The sequence below is a fragment of the Meles meles genome, chromosome 1 (assembly GCF_922984935.1).
Source record: "Meles meles chromosome 1, mMelMel3.1 paternal haplotype, whole genome shotgun sequence".
In the NCBI taxonomy this organism is placed as follows: Eukaryota; Metazoa; Chordata; class Mammalia; order Carnivora; family Mustelidae; genus Meles; species Meles meles.
Genome location: NC_060066.1, coordinates 200,327,235 through 200,351,044, shown reverse-complemented (window position 1 = coordinate 200,351,044; position 23,810 = coordinate 200,327,235). Strand labels below are relative to the sequence as shown.

At 39.2% G+C, this 23,810-nt stretch overlaps 1 protein-coding gene across 4 annotated transcripts in view; it reads left to right on the top strand.

The window, feature by feature from the left end:
* The first annotated feature begins 600 nt into the window (after window positions 1–600).
* The window catches only part of KDM1A (lysine demethylase 1A), a 61,958-nt gene continuing 38,748 nt past the window's right edge, over window positions 601–23,810 (top strand). For 2 of the 4 annotated variants that reach the window (XM_046023737.1, XM_046023728.1), the window contains exons 1-2: window positions 602–1,104; window positions 10,242–10,407. In XM_046023737.1, coding sequence (XP_045879693.1) covers window positions 754–1,104; window positions 10,242–10,407 — 517 coding nt within the window. In that variant the 5' untranslated portion in view covers window positions 602–753. Of the gene's footprint in view, window positions 1,105–10,241; window positions 10,408–23,810 lie in introns of all 4 variants that reach the window. The other 2 variants (XM_046023721.1, XM_046023745.1) reach the window with 2 other exon arrangements.

Sequence of the window (23,810 nt, the reverse complement as noted above, 5' to 3'; positions counted from 1 at the left end):
AATCTTTAAAAAAAAAAAGAGAGAGAGAGAGAGAGGTGTTATGTATGGAAGACAGGGAGTGCTAATGGGAGGGAGGTCCAGACAGAAGGAAGCGACGGAGCACCGCCCCGGAGGCAACAGCAATCCAGTTTCGACTCAAACGTGGATTTCCTAACTTCTGTCCATTTTATTACCACGAAATTAATTTTCTCTCCAAGATTTCCCCAGAGCAAGCAGGACAATTATGAAACAGTAAGATGACGTCTCAGATACGGTTCAATGTTTTCCCCTCACTAAACTGTAAACTCTTTGAAAGAAAAACTTCGTAATCAAGCCCTTGTCACGTAGTAAGCATTAATACTGGTCCAACTGACGAATGAATGAAAGAACGAACGAACGAATTCACGGGTGTATGCAAGTCCCTGGAAGAAATGGTCGCCTTCGGAGGTGCAGTGTGGCCCAGAAGCCCCAGGACCGGGAAGGTGCTGGGGCCGACTCCAAAGGCCAAGGCGACGCTCTAGGAGAGCATTGGGCTGCGTACGGTGGTGTCGCTCTAGCCGCGAGGGCGCCGCTCTATGGCAGCCGGGGAAGGCGGGGCGGTGGGCGTCCCGGGCCTTTTTGTCCCGACGCGGCTGGAGCGCGCTCAGCGCGTGCGTACGCGGCGTCGGTTGGCAGCGAGCTCCCGTGTGAAGTGAGGCAAGGCGAGGCGCCTCCGGACCCACGGACCGACAGACCGAGCGGCCCCTCCGGCCGTCGGCGGCCAGGCGGCCAGAGATGTTGTCTGGGAAGAAGGCCGCGGCGGCGGCAGCGGCGGCAGCCGCGGCGGCGGCCGGGACTGAGACCGGCCCCGGGGCAGCGGGCGGCGCGGAGAACGGCTCCGAGGTGGCCGCGCCGCCCGCGGGCCTGTCGGGCCCTGCCGAGTCCGGCCCGGGGGTGGCCGGGGAGCGCACTCCCCGCAAGAAAGAGCCTCCGCGGGCCTCGCCCCCCGGGGGTCTGGCGGAGCCGCCGGGGTCCGCCGGGCCTCAAGCCGGGCCTACCGTCGTGCCTGGATCTGCGACCCCCATGGAAACGGGAATCGCGGAGACTCCGGAGGGGCGACGGACCAGCCGGCGCAAGCGAGCGAAGGTGAGCCGCGACCCCGTCCCGCGCGCCTTAGCCCCGGGTGCCCGGCTCCCTCGAGGTTGCCAGCCCCCGGCCACCCCCACCTCCCCAGCCCGTCTGGTCTCCACCGCAACCTCCCCACCAGCTGGGTGGGTGAGTGGCTGGGTGTTTGGGGTGAGGGAGGCGGAGGGCTCGCGCCGGCTGAATGCGCTCTTTGTGCGGGGACCCGGGCGTCTCGGGAAAGGGGCACTGATGGGAGGGGTGGTAGACTCCTTACATCTGTACACCTTTTCTTTTCTGGGCTGGGAAATATGGCTCCCTGACATGGAGTTCTGGCTGGCGTTGCTGGAGACTGGCACGGTTTGTTTGTCCGCAGATGTCTGGAGGCCCCCGGGCAGTGTTTAAGGAGTTTCAGCCGGGCGCGCGTTGAGGCTGTGGGGGTAATGCTAAAGAAATGGCTTTAGCTATGGAGACGGAAAAGAACATTTTTTTTTTAAAGGCCTGCTGTGCGCTAGTTTTCCTCTTTTTACTCTCTCAACGATCTTTTAACATAGAATATTTACAGATGAGGAAGCTGATGAAGAGAGCTAATGCCAGTTAGTCAAGGTGCAAAAATATATGGGAAGAAAAAGACTTGTCACCCGAACAGTGTATAGAGACAACACCTGCCTCACATCTCCAGGCGCCAGATGCTGCGTTCAGGGCGTCACTAACATTTTATTTTTGCTAAACACCAGTGGGCAGGTATTGTTAGCCCCGCTTTAGGAAATGAGTAAGCCGAGGGCACACAGTGGAAGCAACTTGCCCAAAGTCGCAACAACTAAGTCAGTGGTGTAACTGGAATCTAGGCTTAAATTGTAAGAAGGTAGCCTCGGCCTCAGACAAAGGACCACATGGAACACCAGCTGTGCAAGGCCCTAAGGCAGAACTAGGGCATGGACTTTTTAGACTTGGGTGTTTTCTGGAGAGTTATACTTTTAAAATAAATACTGAAAATCATGCAATTCATATCGTTTATGCATATAACAAGTTTTCTGTCTGTATATAATTTTTAAATGGATATGTCAGGTCTGCGTGCGAAGAGCTTCTTGAGAAGAGCATTAGCCAGACTGAGCCCTCAGATTCAACTGCCCACTTGAGACATCTCTCCAAGAATAAAAACCCTTTGCTTAAAAAAGGAAAGGCTTTTGGGGGCTTTTATCAACGCATAGGTTAAAAAAGACACAGGTTGGAGACTCCCAACTCTCAGAAATGAAACAGAGGGCAGAAGCCCAAGGGTTTTCTTTTCCTTTCTTTTATTTATTTATTTTTTAAGATTTTATTTATTTATTTGACACAGAGATCACAAGTACGCAGAGAGGGAGGGGGAAGCAGGCTCTCCACTGAGCAGAGAGCCAATTCCGGGCTGGATCCCAGGACCCTGAGATCACGACAGGAGCCAAAGACAGGCTTTAACCCACTGAGCCACCCATGAAAAGGGTTTTCATTTTACTATTTTAATAGGAAGTATGGCCAGAAACCATGTGATAAGATATTTCTTTCTTTCTTTCTTTTTTTTTTGGTGAATGATTTTTTTTTTAAGATTTTATTTATTTATTTGACAGGCAGAGATCACAAGGAGGCAGAGAGAGAGGAAGGGTAGCAGGCTCCCTGAGCCACATCCCCAGGAAGTGGGGCTCCATCCCGGGACCCTGGAATCATGATTTGAGCTAAAGGCAGAGGCTTTAACCCACTGAGCCACCCAGATGCCCCGATAAGATATTTCTTAAAAACAGGTTTATTGCAGGGCGCCTAGGTGGCTCAGTCGTTAAGCGTTTGCCTTTGGCTTAGGTCATGGTCCCAGGGCCTGGAATCGAGCCCCACATCGGGCTCCCAGTTGGTTGGGAAGCCTGCTTCTCCCTCTCCTACTCCCCCTGCTTGTATTCCCTCTCTCACTGTCTCTCTCTCTCTTTGTCAAATAAGTAAATAAAATCTTAAAAAAAAAAATCAGGTTTATTGGGATAAATCACACGATAAAATTTACCATTTTTAAGTTGTATAATTGAATGGTTTTTAACATATATTCACAAAGTTATGTAACCATTACCATAGTCAGTTTTAATTTCGGGACATTTTCACCACTCTGAAAAGACACCTCTACCATTGGCAGTCATTCCCCATTCTCCCCAACCCCCACCCCTGGCAACCACTAATTTATGTCTGTATGTATTCACCTCCATTTTATATAAACGAAATCAGACAATATGTGCCCTTTGTGTCTTGCTTTAGTCTGTTTTCAAGATTCATCCATGTTGTAGTATTTCTATTTGGTATTTGATGGCTCTGTGGCATAGTAATGTCCCGTTATATGGATATACCACATTTTGTTTCTCCATTTATCATTTTGATGGACATTTGGGTTTCCTCTTTTCGGCTGTTGTGAATAATGCTGCTGTGAGCATTAGTGTACAGTTTCTGTGTGAACACAGGTTTTCAGTTCTCTTAGGTATATACTAGAAGTGGAATTGCTAAGTCATGTGGTATCTCAGCGTTTTTTTGTGTTTGTTTCACTTATTTAAATTCAGTTAACATATAGTGTATTATTAGTTTCAGATGTAGAGTTCAGTAATTCATCAGTTGCATATAACACCCAGTGCTCATTACATCATGTGGCCTCTTTATTTCAGTTGTTGTTGTTTTTTCTTTTAAAGATTTTGTTTATTTATTTGACAGAGATCACAAGTAGGCAGAGAGGAGGCGTGGGGGGGGGTGGGGGGAGGAGGGGGGCTGTGAAGCATGCTCCCTGCTGAGCAGAGAGCCCTATGCGGGCCTGATCCTGGGACCCCGGGACCATGACCTGAGGCAAAGGCAGAGGCTTTAACCCACTGAGCCACCCAGGCACCCCCCCTTTTTTTTTTTTTAAAGATTTATTTATTTATTTATTTGACAGAAATCACAAGAGAGGCAGGCAGAGAGAGGAAGGGGAAGCAGGCTCTCCGCCAAGCAGAGAGCCCAATATGGACCTCGATCCCAGGACCCTGGGAGCATGACTTGAGCTGAAGGCAGAGGCTTTCACCCACTGAGCCGCCCAGGCGCCCCTATCATGTGCCCTCTTTAATGCCCATCACCCAGTTATCCCATCCCCCGCCCTTTTTTAAAAAGATTTTATTTGTTTGAGAGATAGAGAAAGAAGGAGCATAGGAGGGGCCTAGGGAGAGGGATAAGTAGCCTCCCTGCTGAGCAGGGATCCTGGTGGGGAGCTTGATCCCAGGACCCCAGGATCATGACCTCAGCTGAAGGCAGATGCTTAACGACTGAGCCACCCAGGCGCCCTGATACTGTCTTTTTTATTATAGCCATTCTAGTGGATATGAAGTGGTGTCTCATGATGGTTTTGATATGCATTTCCCTAATGACTGATGATACTGAACATCTTTTCTTATGCTTATTGGTCATTAGTTGTATTTCTGTGATGAAGTGTCTGTTCAGATCCTTGGCTTGTTTTTAACTTGGGTTGTATTTTTATATGGTGATTATGAAAGTTTTTTATTTTGATGTCCAATTTATCTATTTTTCTTTTGTTCCTTTTGCTTCTGGGGTTATATCCAAGAAACCGTTGTCTGATTCCGTGTCATGAAGATCTGGTTCCATGTTTTCTCCTAAGAGTTTAGGTTTATTGGATCTATGATCATTTTGGAGTTAATTTTTGTATATGGTATGAAGTAGGAGTTCAACTGCATTCTTTTTCATGTGGATATCCCCTTGTCCCTGCACATTTTACTGAAGACTATTCTCTCCCCCTTTGAATGGTTGGTACCCTCATTGGTTGGCCATAAATGTAAAGGTTTATTTCTGGACCGTCATTGCTGTCCCATTGATCTGTATTTTTGTTCTTATGCCAGTACCACATTGTCCTGATTACTATGACTTTGTGTAATAAGTTTTGTGTGTGTGTGTGTGAAATAATGAGTTTTTTCTTTGTGAAATCAGGAAGTTTGATTTCTTCAACTTTGCTCTTTTTTCAAGATTGTTTTTGATATTCTGTGCCCCTTGTATTTCCACATGAATTTTAGAATCAGTTTATCAGTTTCTGAAAAAAAGGCAACTGATACTCTGATTGGGATTGCCTTGAATCTGTAGGTCAGTTTGGGACATATTATAAGATTTCTGTCTTTATAATTTTCTTGTGTTTAATTCCTATTATACTGTTTTTCCATTGTGATTAGCTTTGAAACTCTAAAGAGAAAAGTGGGTTACCTGTTTATTTGGATGAGCAACTAGGAAATAAGGTACTAGGGAAACTCATCTATTCCTGGCCAGTCTTGGGAGCCAGAGGAAACAGACCTCAAGGGATAGAGTATGCATTTAAGGAGGAAAAAGCAACCTGAGTCCAGTATAGACTGACCTTGCCTCAAGAGTTTTGAGGTATATGCAGGGGGGTATATCTGTATGTAGAAATGTAGATTTAATAGGGGACATAGATACAGATGTTTATATATATAGTTATGTAACTAAAACAAGGTTCAGGGTATTGGAAGAGGTCTATGCATTAAGGTCCTTAAAGCTTAAGTTTCATTAGTTCCAGAATATAGTCACCTCTGACTGTGTATGCTAATATTATGGTAAATATTTAAGATTTGGATTTGTTAAGTTGGGTTGGGACTTTAGTTAGGAACTTTAGGGTTGGGACTTCAGGAATGGTGGCGTTCAACTGGGGCCTTGAAAAAGCACAGAATTTAGAAAAATATTCGGAAAAGGAGTTAATTTTTCTCCCTATGATTCATTTTCCTCAGGAAAATAAACCGTACCTTGTAAGGTTTTTAGGTTTAGATATAATGTAAACTAAGCACTTATTATGGTGTCTGGCTTAGAGTAAGATGCCCAGTAATTAAGTACTACCAGTGGAGAAAGGTAGTGAAACATGCTTAATATATTCTGGGGTTTGAGAATCAGCAGGGAGTCCAGAATGGACAGTCGAACATTGGGATTAAGGGCAAATGAATTTAATTACAAATGACATTTTTCTAGGAATAAGATAAACTGGAGGGATCAGTAGTATTTAGGTTGTAGAGTCATGTCCAGGTTATAGAGAGAGCCAAACACTAAACCTGTGCTAGTCAATATGGTAACCAGTAGCCCACATTACTAGTATGACTGAGGGAACTGAGTTTTTCTTTTAAACTTGAATCACATGGTTAAGTGCTCAATATCAATAGCCACATGTAGCTACCGCTGCCATATTGGAAACACAGATCCAAACGTTGCCATTATCACAGAAAATGGTATCAGACAGCACTGTACTAGACTGAGAAGTGCAGACCTTAAGTGCTGTGACAATTCAGAGAAAGAAAAGATAGTATTTGCAAGTTTGGAATAGTTAGGAAATAATTTGCAGAGGGGATGAGCTTTGAATTCTGGCATTGGATTAACAGAAGCAGGTGGGAGAAGCTTTTAAGGAATCCATAGAACAACGTTGAGGACTTTTTGACTAGTGTGTAAGAAAATGGCTAAAAGTAAGTTCATCTGGTTAGAGCCAGACAGTTTCTATGCTGGTTTGAAAAATTTGGCATTCACCTTTAAACTATCTAAAAATATCACGTATTTGGGAAATCAGTATGGCAGTTGTGCCCTAGCTGACTTAAAAGGAAGAGAGATGAAAAAGACTGGAGCCTTAAGATAATTGGAAAGTGAATGAAGCTGTGGCAAGGGTGAGGAAGAGAAGGGAGAGACTAGAGGTGTAAATTTCAGAGTCATCTGACTTATATCTGCCTGTTGGACATCTTTATGTCCTTTGTTGTAAGTAGTTGCAGAACCTCCAAAGTCTTCGAGGATTTTACTTAGGGATGAGAGGGCCTCAGTACTTTGTGAGTATTGCTTTTCTCAGGGGAATAGTTTTTAATTTTTTAGACATTGTAAGATTCTTTCAGATGGTTTAACTTTTTATTAAGTAGAGAAACTCTTTTTTTTTTTTACAAAATAAAACTTTATCCAAAATCAAGTAGTATTTGCCTGTTTTACATTAAGTTTTTTAAAAATTTAATTTTTATTTATTTTTTTAAAAGATTTTATTTATTTCACAGAGGGAGTGAGAGAGCACAAGCAGGGTGAGCAGCAGCAGGAGAGGGAGAAGCAGTTCCCCGCCAAGCAGGGAGCCCGATGCAAGGCTCGATCCCAGGACCCTGGGATTATGGCCTGAGTCAAAGACAGATGCTTAATCAACTGAACCACCCAGACACCCCTATATTAAGAAGTTTAACTTTATAACCTTTATTTTAGTTGTCAGTCTTTGAGAAAATGAGGCTTTTCTTATATAGAGAGATCACCAAATTTGACAATGGAGATTAAGCTTTATTGTTGCCATCTTATTTTGGTCTCAGAACCCGGTTTTATTATTTCAGTTGTTTATGAAGTATTGTGAAGACCCAGTGCTTGATAAGATCCAGTGATTGAGAAGTAGTGCAAATGGTTGTTGTTTTAGCTTGTCTTGTCATCTCAGGACACTGTCTTGGTTGAACAGACTGCAGAAGAAATTTCATTGTTAGGTCTACCCCAGATTTATTACCCAGGCATTACAAGTTCATGTGTTTGTTGTTGGTCTCCAAAGGATTATGGTTTGGAGTAACACATATAAATATGTATTTAAATGACATCCTGAAGAATCTTAGGGTTCTGTGAAACACAGATTTTTTTTTTTCCTTGTTTTTGCTGTTTTTAAATACTACCTATAGATATTTTTGCTCCTGCTTTTAGGTGCTTTTCTGATCTCTTTCTTTCCCTGAAAACTAAGAACTCTGTATTCCTTCTTAGTAGCTACTACTTCATGAAAAGATTGGGTTAAACAATGTTAAAAGGAGTGTTTTTGCTGCACAACTTCTCAGTAGCTTTAATGGGCATTGTGATTGTCCTAGAGGGGGCCTGCAGTGTTTCCCAGACTTGATCATGGGTTTTTCTTCAAAGGGTATACAGTCCTGTGGAACATCCTTTGGAAAGAGCTGAACTACTGCAGTAGAAAGGATCTTATATTATTTCAGAATTTGCACATTGCCCAGTTCCACGATAGGCATTTGTTAAGTGATTATTGATTAAATGGATGAGATTGATGAACAGAGGCTTAAAGGGCCAAATCTTTGGGGGTAGGGAAGGGGTCAAGAACTGTTGAGGGCTAAAAGAAGGGAAACTGTATACTCATGTAACATGTATTACATTTTCTGACCCCTCTCCCTCTTTGAAACTTTTCCCTCCTTGCAGCTTTTTTGCCTGTTGTCCTGAGATCTGTTCTTACAGTGTATCTTAATCAAGTAGGGTGAAGTTTACTATCGAGATTTCTAGAGGTTTTATTGTAAAGTCTCTCGATTTACCTGATAAGGCCAATAGTTTTTAACTAGAATTTCAGCTTATTAAGGGCAAGGAGACTTTCTTTTATAATTGTTTTCTCTGTTGTGGCCATGTACTCAGTGTTCTGTATTTGATAGATGAAACTATTATTCATGTGTTATAAATAAGAATCTTATTAGAGTATGGATCAGAACTGATTAATTTATCCTTAATTTTTTGTTTCCATTTTCTGACACAATCCAATTTACAACCCCTAGCCACCCACTCCCCTGCCTGACTGTATTCATGTCATTGAAAGAAAGAAAGGAAGGAGGGAGGGAGGGAATAAAGAAAGAAAAGAAAAGAAAGAGGCAAATATAAAAGCCGGCCATATGGAGGTATTTCAAAGATATTTCAAAAATTAAAGTAGATTACACTTGTTGTAATCCACAGGACTATTAATTTCAGAAACCAAATAAATTACATTTAAATTACCAAATAAATTACAAAATAAAAAAACAAATAAATTACAAAAAAAAGTTACATGTGGAAACCATAATGTCTTTGCTCTGTCTCCAGATCTAATGAATTTTTATTTCATTCATTTTATTGTTTCATTGAATCTGAAATAGAGAGCTGTTGTTGCTTAGGTTTCCTGGAATCTTTCTAGGGTAGGAGTTACAGTGACAGTTAGTGTTCTAAAGTTGATGACTGTTTGTAATACCATATTATACATTCTGGCAAATAGGTCCATTATAATCTTCCCTATCTTAAGTTGCTTTATCCCCAATAAGACAGTCGCCAAGATTGTTTCCTCTTTATACTTATTTCCTAGTTCTCTCCTTTTATAACCAGAGTGTGAATTTGTAGTAAGACCAGTGGTCTCCATTTCTGTTTCACTTAATTTGTTGTAGTAAAGATTCTTTGCTTTCATCATTCAACTCTCTTAGGTCACCGGTTATTTTTTAAGCAAATGTACTTTTTCATAGTTTTAGTTTGGCTGCTGCCATTTGCAGTTTTTATTAACTGCCATTTCTCCCCATTTGGTTTCTGGGATTTTGCTGTTCTGCCATTCAATAGTAGAAGTAAGGCCTGGCCTGCCTGACAGTCTTTTGTTATTTTGGTTAACTGTTTTTTGTTTGTTGTTTTTTTTAAGATTTTATTTATTTATTTGACAGAGATCACAAGTAGGCAGGAGGAAGCAGGCTCCCTGCTGAGCAGAGAGCCTGATGCAGGGCTCGATCCCAGGACCCTGAGATCATGACCTCAGCTGAAGGCAGAGGCTTTAACCACTGAGCCACCCAGGCACCCTTGGTTAACTGTATTTTTAATCTCAGGGTTATTTTAGTCTTTGTTGAAACTTAAGTACGTGAACATGATGTATACATACATGTGAATACATAAGCACATACAAACATACCTGTATATACATACACATATTTTGAAAGAGTCTCAGGAGTTATAGAGAGCCTCAGATTCATCTAAATGTCAGTACTGTGATGTAAAATTGATAGATTAAGCTAAATCTGAACTGACACGAGATTGTTTCATGAGAGATTTTAGGTGTTTGGCTTTGTTTTGTTAGGTTTGTTTATTTATTTATTTATGTAATCTCTGCACCCAGCATGGGCTACACGCGAACTCATGACCCTAAGATCAGGAGTCACGTGCTCTTGCGACTGAGCCAGCCAGGTACTCCAAGATTCTGTTTTTAGTAGCTACCTATTATGAACTAGCTTGTTCCTTGTTATTTGCTTATTTAAAATTTGAAGTTAAAAGGCAGTTCACATTCACTGATGGTTCCAAATTGAGTCCCTGGTTTTAGATGTTCACTATATTTAGCTTTCCCTGGTGTAATCTCCATATAGGTAGAGTACAGAGAGATGGATGAAAGCTTGGCCAACCTCTCAGAAGATGAGTATTATTCAGAAGAAGAGAGAAATGCTAAAGCAGAGAAAGAAAAGAAGCTTCCTCCACCACCCCCTCAAGCCCCACCTGAGGAAGAAAATGAAAGCGAACCTGAAGAACCATCTGGTGAGTTATAGTAACCAACTAGTTTTGTTTTATCTTGGAAGTAAGAATAAATGGATTAATTCCTATTCTGTAGTGTTGTTTATGTCTTTATCTTCAGTTTATAGTCTGTTGGCCGTGTGTGTCTGTAGTGTATGTATGTGTGTATTTTTGCACGCACACTTGCATACAAATACAGTGGTACTGACATTTTGTGTGTGTGTACACATGTAGAAGGAAAGTAAAAGATGGGGATGGAAGGATAGTGACGGTATAAGGCACTTGGAAGTTGGAGAAATAAACAATTCGAGAAAACATACAGAAAGCCAAATCTGAAGACCAAACCCCTCAGATTCATCTCTGATTCAGAATTTGTAGATTATTCTGGTCAAATTATGCATTTACCACATAGTTAGATACTTTCTGATAAAACCTTCAGAGTGGGGATCATTTTTGAGAACAATTTCCTGGTGAACAAATGTTAAAATACATTATAAAGTCGAGAAGAAAAGGACTTAAGTGGCTTTTCAAATGGCCATTCAAAAGAATGGTAGAAGAAAAGGTTATGAAGAGATTCTAAACTGAGTCTTCCTATGACAGTGGAAGGATTATTGGGGACTGTGATACTGGTTTCAAAGCTTCAGACATCTTCGAAGAACTCTCACTAACGTCCCCTGAGACTAAGTCCTACTGAGGATACCCAGACCAAGTAGGGGTACACTTCTGGTTTGGAGAGACCAAACAAAAGCAGAATCTTAATTAATTTTTCATATCTTCTGTCCTTAATGGCATTTCATTAACTTTTTGATTTTGAATTTTTACTGAGTTCTTCTCCTTAACGTTCTTTTTGTATTTCTAATAGATCCAGGCTCATTTATCTCTCTAATTCTTCTAGTCCTGCATCTTTTAAAAACAAAATGTTTGTTTCAGATCCTGTCTGCTGTGTCTTGCATGACTATCATAGGTACCCAAAGAGACATATTTAATTTGAGAAATTTTACTTTTGTTTTAGTTTTTGGGGGGCGGTTCTCCCCTGTGATGTCATATAAATCACCAGATGTTATTATTTTTTAAAAAAAAGGATTCTTACTGATGTATCACTTGAGAGAATTACAGGTCAGGTGTTATTTCGATTACAACTTACCAAATAGATTCTGGCCGAAACTCTCAAAAATTAAAATTTATATTATTGTAAAATGTAATAAAAACATGGTTTGAAAACATTTAAACAAGATGATTAGATTCTGGGTTCAATTTATCTCAGGAATCAAGGGTTTTCTAAGAATGGTTTCCCTAAAACTTGTTAAAATGACTTCTTGGGGAATTACTGGCAGTGATCTGTTACCTCTGGGTAACCGCAAAACACCACCTCTCTTTTTGTTGATTTTTTTTTCTTTCTAGTCTTTTATATTTAGCTCTCATCCCTTCTTTCTGCCATTGTCTTCAACTTCTCCCTTGATTCTCTATTCCTTTTTCTTCTGTATTCTTCTGTGATTCTTGCCTTTCTTTTCTTCTACCTTTGCTGTGGACTTACTGATGAATAAGGTATATGGGGGTAAGCCTTGATATCTGTCATAGTTCAAGAGGCTTCTGATTTCTTGGCTGAGTGTTCTTCAGTATGTGACTGGATAGTTTAGATGCTGCTCACCCTCTTGGTGTGTGGGTAGTTGTCAGTCTCCAGTGAACAACTAACTGACTTATACTTTCTTGTTCTTCTGAACATTTTAAACCTGGTGTTGATACTTTCTTTCATGAAAAAGAAAAGGTTTTTTATATTGTTTTTATATGTTTGTTTTTCCATTAATGTGGAATGTAGCGCTGTTGCTACAAGAAGTAAATATCTTATTAAAGAGGTTTAGGATTTGGGGAACCATCTTCATGCTATTATGTTGTGGTTAAATTTTCATCCAGTAGTTTAAATAAGTTATATTAGTATTTTGGGAGAAAGTTGAAGTTTGAACTATCTTCAGTGCTCAGATATGTGTTGATAACAGCCAAAACTTGCAATATATTATTCGTGATTATGAAAATAAAGTTATTTTTCCTTTAAAACAATTTGAAATTTAAAAAAAGATTTCCAGGGTGAATTAGGGAAGTATTTTCCTCAGAAAAGTAGTGGCAACCTACTGACCTATTTAATTTAGAAATAAATTGGGCCCTATTAGTGAATCATAAAATACTGTCAAGTAAGTTCAGGCGTTGAAAAGCTGTCCAGGGTTTCCAGATCTCTTGTCCTATCAGAACCAGCTCTTTCACTTGCGCTTTCATTCAAAGATTGACTAGAACCATTGTCCTATGGGTATCTTAAAATCTTTGAGAGAAGACGCGGGTCTCATTCTTCACCAAATATTTTTATCTTAATCATTTTAGGTAATAACGAGAAAGTTACTTACTCTTTATATAAGTATAAAGATATAAAACCTTATATAAGTAAGGTTTGAATACATTGCATTTTTACCAATTTTTAAGTTTGCTTAGAAAATTTTGCTTGGCTTTCCACAGTGTTATTCTTAAGAATAAAATTATTTTTTAGCGCTAGGTATTCCAAAGTCTGTTGAGTTGGACAGTATTACTGGGGAAGATTCCTTTAGGAGAATTCTGAGAGGAGGCCAGAAAGGAAGGTTGGAGCCTTTGTTACCAGGCTGAGGAGTTTGAACTGTGTGTCCTTTAAACATTGGGAGGATCTGGCTGGGGTAGCACTGAGGTATTTTGTATTTTGAGTGAGAGGCATTGTACCAAAATACGTTTTTGGGAAAAATGAATCTGATGTGGTCTCTAAGAGTAAACTAAAGGAGTAAAGAGACTGGCTTGGAGAGATGATTTAGGTTGTTTTGATAATCAAGTTTAGTGAATTCTGGTCAGTGGGGAAATGTTCTCGATATGAAAGTTGAATTTTTATGGTAACAAGATGTTTGGGTTTTTTGTTTGTTTGGATTTATGTAATTGGGAAGAAGTTTTGTTGTGGCTTAAAAATTATTTTTAGATTTGTCTGTTTTTGATGATATCTGGATGTGGCCTGTAGTCTGTGGTAGTTACATGAGTAAATAATGTATTTTTCATACTAAGTATTGCTGCTTATATTTAAAGTTAAAATGATTTGTTTTCCTAAACATTTCCGTGTATTTTTACATTTACTGTACACGTCCGAATGTATTTGTTTTAACAAATGATGCGTTTATTTGGTTTCCTAGTAGTTCTTCTATTAAGATAAAAAGATAAAATTTTCTCAAAGTCATGCCAACTAAACCTGAAAAGTCTTTGGAATTGAGTGGTTATTAGTAGTGTCACAGAGTAGTGGAGCATCTGTAAAACAGAGTAAAAATCTCTGTTGGGTTTTACTGGTTTAGAATAATACCTGTTAAAGTAACTGTTAAAGTAACCTTCTGTTAGAGAATTGCTTTTTTTCCTTTCTTGGTTCAGTTGGTACCCTGTGTGCCATTGATTCTTCAAAGAGGTTTTACATATGAATGGTTTGCTAGCACTTAGCTTTTTTATTTTCATACAAAAACATTTTTTTTCCTCACTCTGTTGCCTTACAATAGTTGAACATTTTCAGAAAAGTCTTAGTAGTTTCTGAATCTAAATTTTGTGTAGGCTAGCTGTTAGGAACTCTGGTTTGGAAAGATATTTGGGGTTAGAAGTAGCTTAGTTGTGTAAAGCTTAAGACTTAAGGAAACTTAGGGGCGCCTGGGTGGCTCAGTGTGTTAAGCCTCTGCCTTCCTCTCAGGTCATGATCTCAGGGTCCTGGGATCGAGCCCGCAGAGCTCCTATTGGGCTCTCTGCTCAACAGGAAACCTGCTTCCCTCTTTCTCTCTCTGCCTGCCTCTCTGTCTACTCGTGATCTCTCTCTGTCAGATAAATAAAATACTTAAAAAAAAAAAAAAAGACTTATGGAAACTTGCTTTAAAATAATAAAATGAAATTTGAAATGGGCTATTAAGATGCTTTTCTCAAGATTTCTTCAAGTTAATGAATTTCAGAGATATCAGAAGTATGTTTAAAAATAAATATGTAAAAGCAGGTGCACGTGTCTCATGTACCATTTTTCTTTTTCTTTCTTTTTTTTTTTTCAAGATTTTTATTTACTTATTTGACAGACAGAGATCATCACAAGTAGGCAGAGAGGCAGGCAGAGAGAGAGAGAGGGGAAAGGAAACAGGCTCCCCGCTGAGCAGAGAGCCCGATGCGGGGCTCAATCCCAGGACTCTGGGATCATGACCTGAGCTGAAGGCAGAGGCTTTAACCCACTGAGCCACTCAGGCGCCACTCATGTACCATTTTTCTAAATCGGTGATATGCTCTTTACTGTAATGAAGCTCCATCAAATCATTGGTTAATTTTGTTAGATATGGTTAGCTGATTGATGACAGCTCTGTATAATAATCTATTTTATTGATTCTATTGAATGACTCTAGGAAGAATCACTTCATCTCCTTGTTTATATTCTTTTAAGAATATGTAAGAATTCTTTTTTTTTTTTTTTAAAGATCTTATTTATTTATTTGACAGACAGGCAGGCAGAGAGAGAGAGAGAGAGGAAGCAGACTCCCTGCTGAGCAGATCCCAGGGCCCTGAGATCATGACCTGAGCTGAAGGCAGAGGCTTAACCCACTGAGCCTGACCCCAAGAATATATAGGAATTCTTATAAGAATGTAAACAAAAGAAAAGTACCTGGTCTCTGTTATGCGGGGTAATTATGGATGTGTGTATGTGGTATGTGTGTTTGAAAGAGATGTAGGCTGTTAGACAGATTACAAAAATCATTGATGTGAGAGATTGGTATGACCAAAAAAATTGGTGGTTTTTAATAATTTTGGGACCCTGTTCATGTAATATTTATACTGTAGGTTGAAAGAATATTTTTAAAAAGCACATGAAAGGAGATGCAATATGAATTAGTAAAAGTACCAAATAACAGAAAATATACAAAATATGTGTGTATGGATAGAAGAATTTAGTTTAAAATGCAATTAAATTTGATCACAAATACTGTTTTAGTGAAAATATTTATGATAAAAGATTGATGACTAAATACTTTATGAATTGATTATTCAGTATAGCAAAAATCTAAAAGGCAGAATCTTTTGGACTAGTCTTTAGAACTTAGTATAATAGAATTTGACCAGAGAAGAGTTGAAGATGAATTTCCTTACTTTAAAAGAAAAGAAAATCAGTGGTCCTAATATTTGTGTAATGGCCCTTATATTTTTATAGTTCTTTGTTCTTAAGATCCTGTTTGAGGCAGTTGTACTGATAATAGTAGAAGTCCTGGGTTTGGTTGGCAGCATGGATAGTTATGGTCAGTGTTCAGTGAATAATTTAATTTATCGTGCCATAACTATTTTCAAGTGGCTTCTCCCAGGGTTTCTCTTGATTTCCCTTGTCATACCTTCAAGCACAGTCAAATAGGAATACCTTTCAGATTTCATGAGAATGGATTCAGATGACCTCCACCGGGAGGATTATAGAGTTCTGTTATATCCCTATACCCAGCAGGAGACCCTCTTTTGTAGATTTACTAGAAGTTGCTAGAAATTCATTCCTAACAGAGTTGTTTATGTTGCCATTTTGTCCTGCTTGTGTCAGGTAAGTGCCTGAAAATCATGTGAGTTCTCATTATATGAAGTATGGTTCATACATTTAGAAAGCAGACCTAGGAGTAATTTTCTTGCATAGCATTATTTCAGTGTTCTGATTTGGAACTGTGCCCCAGAATAATTTACTGGAGAGCTAAGTATAAAAAGTCACAGGCTGAAAAGGTGTAATCTAGGTTAATTCAAAATTTTTATATTTTGAGAGGTAACTAAAAATGGGTCAAGATATATATCACTATGCAACACATGGTCCCCATTCACAGATAATTTATGGCCTAGTATGAGTTGTAAGTGCATACATAAATCCAATAGAAGGTGAAATAACTCTTAAATATCACATTTTAGTATAAACATTTGGAGGGACTTAGAGGCAGAAAGAGTGGAAAGGAAGTAAGTCTTCCTAAATCCTTGGCTTAATGGAAGAATTTTTTAAGAAGTCGTGTGGAAGGAATTTTTTTTTTTTTTAAGATTTTATTTTTGAGTAATCGATACACCCAGCGTGGGGCTTGAACTCACAGCCTCCAGATTGAGAGTCAGAAAAAAAAAAAAAGAGAGAGAGACATTTTCTACACAAAGTAAAATTGCCCCGAATTTGGCAGTTCCTCATTTACTTTATTCTACACATTAATTGTAAACCTACAGTGCTTTGTGCTTTGTTCCAGGTGTGGTTCTGGGTTCTGAGAGTTCAGAGCTGAAGACTGGGTCTTCCTGCAAAGAATTCATAGTCCTGGGCACCTGGGTGGCTCAGTGGTTTAAGCCTCTGCCTTCGGCTCAGGTCATGATCTCAGGGTCCTGGGATCGAGCCCCGCATCGGGCTCTCTGCTCATTGGGGAGCCTGTTTCTCCCTCTCTCTCTGCCTGCCTCTCTGCCTACTTGTGACCTCTCTCTCTGTCAAATAAATATTAAAAAAAAAAGAAGAAGAAAAAAAGAATTCATAGTCCACTTTAGGTTTACGGGTTTAATATTTGGCTACAATGGAGAAACAGTACAGTAAACGTGTATTCAAAGTATGGTGAGAATACAGAAGTAGTTTTTAAATATTTTTCCTAAAATTGGATTTTGGAAGTTTTATATTAAACGTGAAGGAATTCAATTAGTCCCTTATGAAGCAGTTAATATCCTTATCCTTGATTTTTAACTGTTTACTGCTTTTGGCTGATAACCATTGAATCAGATGCTGCCAGTTTTATGTTCTGTCTTTAACAGATTGAGCTGCTTTTCTTAATGATTCCCTTTCACTCATCGTTTTTTTGTTTTTTATTAAGACAAAATGGTACTTTGGTTAGCTGACAACTTTATTTGTATAATTTCCTTGAATTCTTTTTGCTACCATCCTTTACTTGGTATGGTCGTGGTGTACTAGAAGAATAGGGTACTTGGTCTGTGAGGACTTGCTCATCTCCAAAATGGGGCTTGGTATGGGGATCAAAAGAGAATTCCACCTTTGTGTATTTATTAAACACAGTGTTGAACTAGGAATAGCCTGGATTGATGTCTTATTCAGGAAAAAATGAGGGTTGGTTGACACCTTATCACTTTTGGAAACTGGAAAGTATTTGTGGTAACCCATTTTCAGTAACATGTCACTTGCAAAATCACTTAAGCTTTTGTATGTTAAATCACAGGAAGAATGGCAAATCTTGGTACTTTCCTAATATAAATTTTCTCTCCTCGGAGTAACCTAATCAAAATCCATATATCAAATACTGAGATAAGCTAATGTTAACATTTTTGCAGTATTTCCTAATCACAGAGGTCTTAAACATTTAAAGATAGAGTGGTGTTTTTGCTTTCATTTGTTTGGTTTTTTTGTGTTTTTTTTTGCATCTTCTGATACGTGAAAGTAGAATACATGTGATTAATTAATGCCTAAGAAGTTTTATCTCCCTCGTAGCAGTGTAGACTCAAATCATTGAGGATGGGAAGAGCCCCTAATCATGATCTGAGAAGATGTAGAGATAGCTAGCATTCTGAAAAACTTACTTGAGCAGGAAAAAGGGATTCTTTTGTTGGAATTCTTTCGTGGTTATCATCAGTTATGAAAAGTTACTATGGTTCTTTTAATAGGTCCAGGGTAAACTTCAGTATTGACCTTTTTAGAAACAGGTGAAGACTGCCTGGCTGGCTCAGTCAGAAGGGCGTTCCACTCTAGATCTCTGAGTTGTGAATTTGAGACCCACGTGGGTGTAGAGATTACATGCGATATGTAAACAAACTAACTTAAAAAAAAAAAGTAAGGTTTGTTGTTAATTACTCAAACTCATTTTAAGCTTGGTAGTTAAGCAGTAACAGCATGTAAATTGTAGACTTTGTCTGGAACATTTTGAAAAGTGAACTAGAAACCAAGATTTTACAGCAAAATAGGTGAGGAAAATCCTGCTATTGAATGTGGGAAACAGTATATTAAAAAAGTTAATTCTTCCCATTGGAAGAATTCTTCTAAAATCTTTGTTTTCCTCATTGGCTTATAGGGCTTTTACTTTGTGTAGGGTTTCTGCTACTGAGTTTCTCACTTCTGCCCCATTGTTGTCTTTTGGTGCAAATCAGCAGAACTACTGCTTCTCCTGGGGGCAAAATGAGAAAATTTTAGGCCCACTTCTCCCTCAAGCAACACCCATTTTCTTGCATTCTAGACCTTATTGACAGTGTAACCTTAAGATTGCTGTTTTAGTTGGAATCCTTAGATTCCATTCATTCTGGATAATTTTGTTGGAAAGTATTGATCAGTGTTAGCTGTGTTAAAATGCCTCTGATGTGCTTCAAAGGAATGCCTGAGGCTTTTCCTTCAGGTTAGTTTTATCTACCTCTGTGAGCCCAGTTCATTTCCCTTTGCATTTCTTTGAACTGCTGTAGATGATTTATTCTTCTGCCCAGATTCATAGTCGAAAAGTTAGGAAGGAGATACATTAAGAGCAGTATACTTGAGGATGTTTTTATTTTATTTTATTTTAAAGATTTTATTTATTTGACAGACAGTGATCACAACTAGGCAGAGAGGCAGGCAGAGAGAGAGGGGGGTGGGGAACCAGGCTCCCTGCCAAGTAGAGAGCCTCATATATATGATGCGGGGCTGGATCCCAGGACTCTGAGATCATGACCTGAGCCAAAGGCAGAGGCTTAACCCACTGAGCCACCCAGGCGCCCCGAGGTTGTTTTTAAAGCCACCTTTCACTACAAGAGAGGACTAGAAGTCAGCATGAAGTGGAGACAGTCACCAGTAACTCACTACCTTTCAATTATTTTAACTTTTTCTTATTATTTGTCTGTGTTGACCAATTCCTCTTTGAAGCTGTGACTTTGCTTTTGAGATTAGTCCTACATTTACAACTGATTCAAACTCTCTGAGCCTATTACTATTTTTTATTTTTATTTTTGTCAGAGAGAGCATGAGAACACAAGCAGGGGGAGCAGCAGGCAGAGGGAGAAGCAGGCTTCCTGCTAAGCAAGGAGCCTGATGTGGGATTCCATCCCAGGACCCTGGCATCATGACCTGAGCTGAAGGCAGACAATCGACTGAGCCACCCAGGCATCCTTCTCTCACTGTATAATTATCTCCATGTTATTTTAAAGTTTTGACCCCATACTAACTTTGGAGTTCTAGTCTTTTTTTCTTTTCAAGATTTATTTATTTATTTGGCGGGGTGGGGGGGGAGAAGAGAGAGAGAAACCTCTGAGCCTGACATGGGGCTTGATCTCAGAACCCTGAGATCATAACCTGGGTCAAAATCAAGAGTCAGCTGCTTAACCAACTGTGCCACCCAGGTGCCCCTGGAGTCTAGTCTTTAATTACTTTAAGGACTTTAAAGACTAAGTAATTAAGTAAAGAGCATTTCTTTTTAGTTTGCCTAAATTTTCCCTAAATTCCCCATTTTGTCCATTGTATTACCATTCTTTTTTTTTTTTTTTTTTTTTTTTTTAAGATTTTATTTATTTATTTGACAGTGAGAGAGATCACAAGTAGGCAGGGAGGCAGGCAGAGAGAGAGGAGGAAGCAGGCTCCCTGCGGAGCAGAGAGCCCGATGCGGGGCTCGATCCCAGGACCCTGAGATCATGACCTGAGCCGAAGGCAGAGGCTTAAACCACTGAGCCACCCAGGCGCCCCCATTGTATTACCATTCTTGAACTTTTAAAACCTTGGAGTCATCTTGATTGTCCCTTACCCTTTGATCAAGTCTGTTTTAAAGTCCTGTATGTTCCTGTGAACAGCTTCTTTGACTTGCTATGCCTTATCCATTTTCATTGTTACCTTTTTATTCTAGTGAATTTTGCTTCATATCTAAATTATTTAAACAGCCTTTCAGTTGACTCTTCTTTATCTAGGTCACCTTTTCCCTGTGATCCATCTGGTACAAAGTGACTACATTAGATTAATTAAAATATCACTTGTTTTGCTGCCTTTTCCTGTGACAGATCATACAGTTCTGCCCCATTACTATTAAGATCCAGTTTAGGTTTTGGCACTGAAAGCGGGCCATTTTACCTATCCTGCTCTTCCACATCTGCAAGTACTGTGTGGTTCTCTGTACATTCCCTGTCTGTGCTTGTCTTCTTGCTTTTATAAGTGTTCTGGACCATGCTGGTGGTTTTTGCCAAATCTCTGGATTTGTTCAGAAAAGCTTTCTTGATTCCTCGAGTCTGTGTTCTCTTCTTGTTTCCCTAAAAAATAAAGTTTCTTTCAGGATATTTTTCATCTTTCCCCAATTAGATTATAAGCCCTTTGAAAATAGGTACTTAATGTGTTCAACTTTCTACTTGTGCTCAGCTGTTTTGGAATAGGTATTTGGTGAACACTGAATTAGTGAGATTATTTAAAATATAAACTAAAAAAAGTGTTAATAGAGTGGAAACTTACGTGTTCAAAGATGATTTAAACTTTCAAGTTTGTTTTTTTTTTCCTTCTCTGCTAATTTGTCAGATTTAATTGAAACCATTAGCTTGGCAGTCACTTTTATTCTATAAATTTGTACAATTTTGATTAAATTTTGGTAACTTGATTTTCTGTTTAAAAATCATTGCTTCCCAGAAGACTTAGAAGTTTCTCAAATTGTCTACAAAAGTTATAGATTTGAGTGTGATTTCAACAAACTGAAGTCAAAATGTGGATCTGTTGGTCAGTGTGTTCCTGGGAACAGCACATCAGTGATCCTGTCCTTCATGCTTGTCAGATGAAAATATGTGAAAGACATCATAGATTTCCTTTTAAGATGTTGGAAGAGTGATCTGCTAGGGATTTGAACAAGATGAGAAAGCATCCAGTAGTGGGACTGTAAATAAAATACTTCACTATTCTTCAATAATGATCTACCAGGTCTGTGGGAGGTTTATTAGAGAGCAGCCGAAAGGCCGCTATGTAAGCTAAACCAAAGATTTTATTTTCAACTTGTAGAAGACATGCACAAATACAGGTATTAAGGGTCTGTACTTCAAACTTGAGGAGTATGTGTGTGGTGGGAATGAAAACAAAAGGTCTCCTGTGCAGTAGTGCCAAAATCAAGGTGATATGAAAGAGTTGCTTTTGTATATTTCTATTTTCTATCTTGAATTTGAGCTCATGCAGGATAATAACTATACTTGCCTGCTGTTCCTTGTCCTTGTGCCACTGTCAGAAGCAGAGTCGCAGGCCAGAAGGACCCAAAGAACAAGTCAATATGGCATTTTATATGTTCTAATCAGAGGCAATCCTGGATGGAAAGTTAGCTGCAAACATTTGTATGTGTGTTGTTTTTAAGAAAATGATGGAAGAATTGGTCTGGAATACCACTGATGCTGTTACCTGTCTTTGGAGAAGTAGGCACCCTCCAAATACTGGAGTGTTATGATTAGAAAGTAGCAATCTCATCTCTAAACGTTCATCAAGTTAAGAGACACGTTGTTTCTTTACTTAATTATAAGCACTTTTTGTTTTGTTTTTCATCATTTCTTGCATGTTTATATCACTTATTTGGTTTTCTCCTATTTCTCTGTTTATGCAGTACTTTGGAGTTTCATTTCTATTTTGACTTTCTGCTGTTAAAAGGGATCCCTTTAAAAAATCATTGCAAGGTATTGAATATTTTTCATATTACTCCTACATATTTTTATCGAAGAACAGTATCTGAGTTTTGTTCCTTTTTTCAAAAGCAGAAGTCAAAAAAGACCTTGCTACCTTGTAAAAGAGCAATGTTGTTAAGCTTTTGAGCACAGAAGTCAGGCTTAAGAAATCCACATTTGTATGGAATTTTTGTCTAAAGACTGTGACAGTAAACAGTCAACCAAGGGCTACCTGTAGGTTAAACTAAATTATTTTAGCATATTCTATGACATATAGTGGGGGAAGAAAGCAAATGAGAGAAATAGGAAGGAGAAAATAATTCAGGACTTAATGGCTAGCTTGAAAGTGGTGTTTGTTTTTATTTTTAGAAGTGATGAGATGCCTTCCTGACAGGAGACTATAGCTTTCATTCTTTGCCAACTGGGCTACATAATTTGAGAGAGTCAGGAGCTTTATTGTTCATAGTGCTTAAATGTTATTCTTGGAAACTGTATTTATATCATTGTTCTGAGCCTCTCTCTCCCTGCCTGCATAAAGATTTTATTTGAGAGTGAGTGAGGGAGTGAGAGAGAGCACAAGCAGCGGGGAGGGGCAGAGGGAGAGGGAGGAGACTCCCCATGAGCAGGGAGCGGGATGTGGGACTTGATCCCAGGACCCTTAACCGAATGAGCCACCCAGGCGCCCACCTCTCCCCCTTTTTAAAATAGGATTCAACCTTTGGTCCAGGGTGGTTCTGTTCGGAATCAAATAGAACAATGACAGCTTCTTAAAAAATAAAATAAAAATCTAAGTTTTTTAATGAATAAATCTAGAAGTTAAGAAGGAACATTTTTTATTTAAATTTTTAAAAAAGATTGTATTTATTTGAGAGAGAGTGATTGAGAGAGCAGAGGCAGAAGGAAAGCAGACTCCCCACTGAGCAGAGAGCCCAATGTGGGTCTCCATCCCAGGACCCTGGGACCCTGAGCTGAAGGCAGATGCTCAATTGACTGAGCCACCCAGGCACCCCTTATTTAAATTTTAAAAGTAAAATTTAAAATGGAGGACCTGCATTTTCAAGATGTTTGCAGACTGGATTTTGTAAGGAGTCATCTCCTTAAAATTATATGCCCTTTTCCAAAGACTGTAAACAAATCCTGTATCTTGAGCCTTGTCTGAGAGCCATACCCTTCTAAAACCTCAAGCAAGGGTCATTAAGACAGGAGCATAGTGAAATAATTTTAGAATGAGATTCTGTCCTGTCCTCAGAACATATACCTTCTAGTAACACATTCTAATGTCAGAAATCATTTCTATCTAAGTACCTTCAAATACGTGAGGATGGAGATGTCATTTTTACTTTCCTGCTCCCTTTTAACTCAAATAGTGGTTAATCAGTCTGCTTTCTCATTGAGATTCTTCTAAAATAAACTTTTAATGATGCTTGTCTAGTTTTAGATCATTGGAGAGTATTTTCGTATCTTTCAAAGATCATGCTGTAGTTTTCTCATAGTGTACTAGGTAGCTAGAACCTTAAGAAGATCATAGCATCTGTCTTGGTGATAGATTTTGGAAGAGTCTGGAAGATGATCTATTCGGATTTCGTCAGATTGAACTTTCAAGCTGTGATACCTTTCTTGAAGTTATTTCTACATATTAGTCACTGAGGAAAATCTCTTAGCTGGCTTATTACGTAGCTTGAGGTAGAAGCTCCCCCATATCTTGCCTTCCTCCAGCCCCTACTGTGTGTGTCTATCTACATTACTTGGCATATGACTGCAGGGTGTCTTGTGGTGTGTTTGAAAGTTTTACTAAGGAAGCA